General features: G+C 30.4%; 1 protein-coding gene across 1 annotated transcript; it reads right to left on the bottom strand.

Moving 5' to 3' along the window:
* Positions 1-252: 252 nt before the first annotated feature.
* LOC147410783 (gibberellin 2-beta-dioxygenase-like) lies at positions 253-2103 on the bottom strand. The gene is made up of 3 exons (XM_086440084.1): positions 1615-2103; positions 1153-1501; positions 253-699 (listed from the first exon to the last, which is right to left on the bottom strand). The coding sequence occupies exons 1-3, from the start codon at positions 2016-2018 to the stop codon at positions 430-432; spliced, it is 1023 nt and encodes a 340-aa protein (XP_086296210.1). The 5' UTR covers positions 2019-2103; the 3' UTR covers positions 253-429.
* Positions 2104-8071: the final 5968 nt, after the last annotated feature.

Below are 8071 nucleotides of genomic sequence, written 5' to 3' on the forward strand. Positions count from 1 at the left end.
CATATAAGACAAAACGGTGTGTCGCAATGTGAGTCCCAATATGAGTCTTAGGAACGCTGTTCTATATATATTATATATATATATATATATAATATATATATATATATTATATATATATATATATTTTAACAGATTGATAAATTTCCCAATAAGAATTCCCTAATTTCTAACTTAACACATACTGCAAGTATCCAATAACCATTACTATCGTTTATTTATTGCAAAAAGTTGTTTTCTGGGTGAGGCAATAGATGATGAAATTGTATTACTATTATAGGAAAAGTTGTTACAAAAAAAAAAAAAAAAAACAAATGTCTCTGCTTTTCATGTTTGTTGACCTTGGTCAAAGTTTGTATGACGGACGGACGGACCAACGAAGTTTACTACGGTGGTGTCTATAAAAGTGAGAACAAAGTTGACCCATTGTTCTCAGTTAAAAGGGTGGTGACTTGTGTACATCAGCATGGGTCCTCCTAGTGTCCTATTATCACCCAACCTCAGCATATAGGCCGACTTCTTGTATTCAAACCATGTGAACTCCTTGTACAAGCTATCCTCTCCTTCTGTCATCAGTGATGCTAAGGGTGCTATTCTTTCTTTTAAAGGCGGTCCCCCAAAATATATCATTGAAACCCTTGATTTCAAGCTGTTTGCCAAAACTCTATGCCTCACACTTTTAAATCTCCCATTTGTCAAAATCTGCCAACCATATAAACCACTATTTTAATAATAATAATCAGAGAATTAAATTTAGTCATATCAAATCAAATGGCTATAATAAATCTGTTTTCATAATAACTTTAATGTGTTAACCATTATAAATTACTAAATTTTATAATGTTTTCATTTCAATTAATTAAAGAATATAAGTTCAATTATGAAGAGATTCTTTTGTTTAAAAAACAAAAACAAAAAAAAAACTGAATAATATATATTTATATTTAATATTATCTTTTTAGTTAAAAATAATAATATATTTTCAAAATTCTACAATAAATATAAATTGTTCCAGTAATAAATAAATAAAAAACATTGGTTCAGTTATTTATTTATTAACCCATTGAACCAAACAAACAACAAACTTGGAAAAAAAAATTCCCATAAAAGAAAATTGAGAAAACCCATTAAAAAGCTTGAATTATGTGGTTGTACCTGTAAGGAATCACCGACATTGATGAAGAAGGAATTTTGATCAGGTGGGACTGAGACCCAACTCCCATCTTTGAGAGAGATTTGAAGTCCTGCTGTGTTGTTGGATCTTAGAATTGATATTATTTGAGGGTCTGTGTGTTCTCCAAATCCAATCAAACTTCTACCACTTAAAGATTGAAGGTCTGGACATGGAGGGTAATGGTTGATTCTGAAAACTGAGTCACTCTCTTCATCCATTAAAAGCTTACTGAACACATTCCTTTGTTGAATCTTCAACCCTTCTGCCAATAATTCAAGAACTTCATACCCCAATTTCCTCACAGATGATATATAATCATTCACAGCAGAGCTACCAAAAAAAAAAAAATTCACAAAATAAATAAATTTAAAGAACAGAACAACACCCATTGTAGCAAATCATGTTTTAATTAATGGGTTCTGGTTAGAAATTAAATTTCATACCAAAAGATTTCTGGGTTTTCTTTTGAAACAGAGAGGGATCTCTGAAAAACAGAATCAGGAGAGCTTCTCATGAGGAGATATTCAACCCAACCCACATCTCCATTTGGGCCAATGCTTCTGTTTCCATAGCCAAAAGGATCAGCTGGGCCAGCTTTTTCCTTCTCAAACTGAGGTAAAGAAAAGAACTTGAGAGCTTCAGATTCCAACCTTGTCATTAACTCTATCGGCACACCATGGTTTACCACCTTGAAGAATCCAAACTCTTCACAAGCTTTTACAAGATGGGTACTTGAATCTGGCTTCAAGAGGTCTATAATTGGAATGTTGGAGAAGAAATTGTTGGTTGGTTTGCAGGTTTTGATGGGAGAAAATTGATCAAATGCTGCTTTTGATAAGACCACCATTGTTGTTGTTGTAGTGGGAGAGAAATACAGAGGAGATGAAACTTGAGAGATGTATTTAAGAGACTGGGGATTTTTGGTAAGAGTGAGCGAGTATTTAAATGGTTGGAAATGTATAAAAATAGGCGTTAGAGAGTAGAAAATTTAAGTTTGAGACACCTGGCTATCGAGGGAAACAACCTGGTTGATTAGAAATTAAATGGATAATTTTGTTGTGCTCCACTGCTTTTTTATGAAATTAGAGATAACCCCAAGTTTTCAAATTAGTTAGTGGACACGATCCTTGACTTTAGTCTTTTTTAGGAGGCTAATAAAATATGACCGAAACCCATATTTTCAATCTCTTGACGAAAGCCTCTTATTTATTTATTTATTTATAAAACCAATGCATCATGAATCTTCAAACTTCGCAAAGGTAACCTTACGTCCTTATGTTTGTTTTAAATTCCTATGTTGGCATGGGCCATGTTTGCATGACTAAGCATAGCATGGGTCATCCGTCCATGGCTATAAGCATGGTATGGGCAAGATGAGGATGGCTAAGTACGGTATTAATTTAAAATTTAAAGGACTTGGTTGAATTGTGACAATCCGGTAAGATCTGAATTAGTTGAGTTGTTGGCTTTGAATAAATTTGAGGGACAAAAAAGCACCCTTCTAAAAATATATATATATATATATATATATATATATATATATTATATATATATATATATATATATATGGACTCCTTAATATCCAAATTATCAAATATTAGTTTAACAAAGAATTTTTAAAATAAAATATCATAATTATCCTTTCAATGATTTTTGAAGTTTAAAAAAACATGTTTATTTGAAAATATTTGAATTACTCTTATATTTTATAATTAATGACACGTCGCTTGATTATGGTAATCTCTTATAGATCAATTTAAAAAATATATATATAAATTATTTAACTTGCCAAAAGTAGTAAGCTTTAAATCAAATAGATGATGATGACTACACTAATGAGTATGATCATCATCAAACTGATTTGGTCTATGTACATTAGATTTATTAAAAAATATATAAATAATTTTAAATCTCGACTTGAATGTTGATCGAATTGATTTAACTCAAAAATTAGCAAGTCAACACAAATTAGTCAAATAGCATTATATTGAATTTAGCTTTTAACAAATATAATTTTTATTTTTATTTTTATTTTTCACAAAAATATTAATAACTAAATAAATTGGTCAAGTTTTTTATATGACTCCATATATTTTTAGATCAAACACTTTGTAAAGTTGTTAAAAAAATATTTTAGTTATTTTTTCTTTAAAAAAATCTTTCAAAGATCCTTAATAGACTAATATTTTATTAAGTGGAACTTAAATGATCCGAATTTTTTACTAGGGGACTGTTCGATACATATTTTCAATAAAGAGACCTTTAGAGTCATTTTTCTTAAATTTTATGACAAATATGTGAGAGATTTTTGTTGTGTATATATTTATCTCAACTCTCGGACTTGTCATACCCTAGTTAACCCGCGTAACCCCCTTTTACATTTGTAGTTCTCCCCTTCTGAAATGGCCTTGACCATTTTTCACCAAATAATGAAAGGGTTCGATTGGTAAATTGAAGATTTGTTGAGAAATGGGAGTCGCTACCTAGTTTAAGTTTAAGAACAAAAAATAATTTCAAATGGATCTGGATCGGTTAATGGATAAGAGAAATGGGTAAAGAGTCAGATTACATGTTTCGGAAGGTGTTAGGTATTGAACCCGCTCGATCAAGATGATCGATCTCTACTATGATCCAAAACTATCATATGGTTAACATTTTTAAACTAAAGTCCAATCATCATTAATATATATCAGATTTGCTAAACAAAACTTATGGATAAAATTCTCTAATTATATAAATTATTCATCGAATTTCGCATAAAAAGAGAATTTATGAAAAAGCCTTCTCTATCCCATGATCTAAAGTCAATTAAAAAATTCACATGCAAATATTTTCTAAATCAATAACAATGGGAGTTTGCGAAAATTTTCTAAATTAAAAAAATTAGAAATGTGAAAATTCTAAAATGGTAACTTGTGAAGTTTCTAAATTAGAAGTTTGAAATTTTCTAAATTAGAAATTTGCAAATATGATGAGCTCCCAAATTAGAAATTTATAAAAATAATTTTTCAACATGAAAAATTACCAATATGACGAGTCTTGAATTAGAAATTGCAAAATATGAATTTCCTAAAATAGAAGGTTTCAAAATAACAAAATTTCTGAATTAGAAAATCACAAATTTTCATGAACATGAAATTTCTAAATAAGAAAATGCAACATTTCTAAATTGGAAAATTACTAAAAATGTGAAATCTCTAAATTAGAAATTTATGAATGTGTGTTTTTCCAAAAATAGAAAATTATGAAATATCCATATTAGAAAGTTCAAAATATGAATTTTCAAAAACAAAAACTTTTGCTCATAAATCTTTTAAAATAGAAAATATGATAATGAAATTTCAGCAATTTGCAAATATGACTTTCCAAAAGTAAAAATTTAAGAATATGGAACTTCTAAAATAGAAACTTGAACACGAACACTTTCTTTTAAAGAGAAAATTTACAAATATATGAAAAATTATTAAATCTGAATATAACCATGCATATAAAGTTTCCAAATTGGAAGCATCCCATATTAGCATGCTTCCCAAATCAAAAATTGAAAAAAAAAATAAAAACAAAACTCCATGTTTATCCGATATATATACAATTTTGGACTTTCCAAAAATGGTTCTCATTCAAAACATGTATAGTCATCATCAAATAGAAGTCCTAAAAAATCTCTAACCACAAAATTGGCAAAATAGCCAACATAAAGGATAGTAAAAAAATTTAAACTTCCGTCATCATGATTCGCACAAATTCAATTCGAGCACAACGATCATAAAGTCTATAAAAACAAATATTCTTCCTAACCTTGTTAAAATGCAAAGGAAAAAAATAGTGAAAGAACGAACCTCTTCGATCATAAATTAGTTCAAACATGACGATCATGAGATTATTGCAAAAAATAATATGATGCATAATTTGGCTAGTTGGAAAAGCATGAAACACAATAAAAATATATAAAAAAAACTACTATGACATATCGATAAAGGAAATAGACGATGAGAAAATGAAAAAATAATTCATAGCAAAAAAACAACAAAGAAAACAAAGAAAATACTAAAATAACATAAAAAAAATGACTTACCTGTAGAACAAAGAAGTGGTTGTCTTATTCCTTCATAGGTGAGTTATGAACTTGTGAGCACTGTGGTAAATGAAGGAAGATGACAACGTTACTATTATTGTGAGTATATCGTTGTTGCTGTGACTGCAACTAAGAAGTGGATTGCTGAGTTAGTAGATGGCCACTACTGTGGGTTAATTAAGATAAGAAAAACTTGATGAAGTTGTTGCTGAGGAAAGCGTTAGGGAGAAGATAAGCAAAAAAAAAAAAAAAACAATAGGGAGTTCAATTTCAAAAAAAAAAAAAAAAAAGAATGAAAGCCACAGAATAGGGGCTGTTGGGGCGTATTAATAATAATAAAAAGAACTATTATAGATAAAGCTGCTGGTTTAAGACGTTTTGAGGAGAAATGGGGACTGTAATGGCTGCTATGTTCAAGAAAAAAATGAGTACGGAGATGGAATGGTTGGGGCTACTATCAATGTGATAGTCTAACTGAGAGAGAGAAAATTGTGGATAGGGGAGTTGTTGTTAGTAGTTGAAGAGAGGGGGATGAGTACGGAGACGTCTAGAAGATGAGAGGGGGCGTCTGTGAGAAAGGAAGAGTCGGGATCTTCTAAAACATAGAAAGAGGGAGTTTATGAACTGAGCTGGACAGAGAGAGAGAGAGAGAGAGTTGGGCAAAGAGAGAAGGTCAGAGAGAGCTGGAGAGGGAGAGCAGGTCATTAGAGATAGAGGAGAGTCTTCCTTTTTTTTTTTTCTTATTGTCCCAAAACAAAGAGATCAAATTCAAAAATCGCAGAGGAGAAAGAGAGACGTTGGGGGAGAAGATGTTGTAGTAGTTGAAGAAGAGACTTTCAGCCAATGGAGACTTGGGGAAAAGGGAGGAGATCAGAGAGATACGTGAAGAAAGTCGGCTGAGCCAATGGAGAATAAGAAGAGAGATCCAAGAGAGAGTTGGTTTATCTATTTTTATATCAGAAAACCTTCTAATTTTTTTCCCTTTTCTTCTTTTAATGTTTTTTAATTTTTTTTTTTTTTTTTCTTTTTTTCTTTTTCTTTTCCTTCCTTATTAAAAGAATGGGAGTGGTGATCCCACGCTACTTGTTTAATTTTAATCTAGATTTCATCGATAGATTTAATTTTATTTTTAACTTTGAATGATTAATTTGATTGTAATTTTGATTAAATTTTGATTTCACTTTGCTTGGTTGGTTGGATTTTAATTTTGATTTCAATTTGTTGGTTGCTTGATTTTTTATTTTAATTTGATTGATCGATTTTTAATTTGAATTTCGATTGGTTGATCAAACTTTAATTTGAATTTGAATTTGAATTTTGGTTGTTTGGATTTTAATTTTGATTTCAATTTGTTGGTTGCTTGGATTTTAATTTTAATTTGATTGATCGATTTTTAATTTGAATTTTGATTGGTTGATAGAACTTTAATTTGAATTTGAATTTTAGTTATTTAATTACGGTTAAAATTTTCAATTTTTTTTTCGTCTTATGTGGAATTTTTTTAAATTGCTGATGTACGTAAATTCGTTAATGATTTATTTTCAATCACGTTTTCCTAAAAGTCAAAGTCAAACATTGAGGGGCACTTTGGTCACTTTTGTGATTTCTCATAAAATTTTCTATTTTTATCAATTCGGGTCTTATTAGACTCGAAATCATATTCTAAGTGCAATGGAGATACTTTCGAGATTTTTTGGATGTTCGAAATTTATGACGGGTATTTTTGTCATTTTATTGACTTTTGTAAATTTTTACGAATTTTGGCATGAAGTTTTTTTCAATCATAACATGATTATTTCTAAGTCTTGAGGTCATATTTTCCTAGCATAGCAAAATTGTATAGCTAACTTAAACGTACTTGCTTGCTAAATTGGATGTAAAGTGTAGCGATCTTAAGCATGCATAAATTTCTATGTTGATTCGTAACAAGTAAGGGAGATGGAAAGATTAGAAATGAAAATAAATTAGGGACAATACTCACAAGCAGTCGAGTTTTTTGTGCTCATCATTAGGAATTCATGACAATTGGATGATGAATTATCGAATTAGACAAATGGGAAAATGTGATGTCTACACCCTCTATAACAAATTAGTCTTTTGGAGTAGTTGTTTCGTTAGTATGATATTAGAGTACTAGGTTCGTATAGGTCACAAATTTGATTCTCTCCACCCTAATGGGTAAGGAGGAGTGTTGAATGTAGAGGCCAATTTTTTGATAAATTGACCTCAGTCATGATCCCATCATTAAGTCCATAAAATAATAGAAAAAATATGAAAAAAATAAATAATGCAATGTACATGGGTTTGGGAAGCCATTCCACTATCTTATGAATTTGTTACATGACCTTTCCTCATCGATCTCTCTCATTTATCCTTTTTTTCCTCCCCTAATTATAACCCACATCAAACATTTGATGTGTATGCCAAACAACAAATTCTAGTGAACAATTTCATGTCTATCGTAGCTTCAAAAATAGAAACCAAGGTTTCATGTACATAAAATATGATGTATATGCTATGCACTGAATCTAACCTCGTTTTTTTTACTTGCCATGCTTGCATTACATTTCCACATTTGCCATCTACACGCCACCAAACCAAATAGCCTTTTTGTGCACGTTTTCTCCTAGCACGTGCCCTCATTTGAATTGGTATACTCTTCACATGTCTCCCATTTAAATCAATTTACTTCCCTTCTTCTTCAAGTAACCCTTCACACAACATACCATGGGTGTTCCAAAACTGATGTTAACGGCCCTCTCTTTTAACCTTCTTGCAAGTAGACTTGGTTACACAAAAGCCTCCATAGACACCATTAACGTTGG

This window comes from Akebia trifoliata, chromosome 1 (assembly GCF_017979445.1).
Source record: "Akebia trifoliata isolate Shusen 1 chromosome 1, ASM1797944v1, whole genome shotgun sequence".
Taxonomy (NCBI): Eukaryota; Viridiplantae; Streptophyta; class Magnoliopsida; order Ranunculales; family Lardizabalaceae; genus Akebia; species Akebia trifoliata.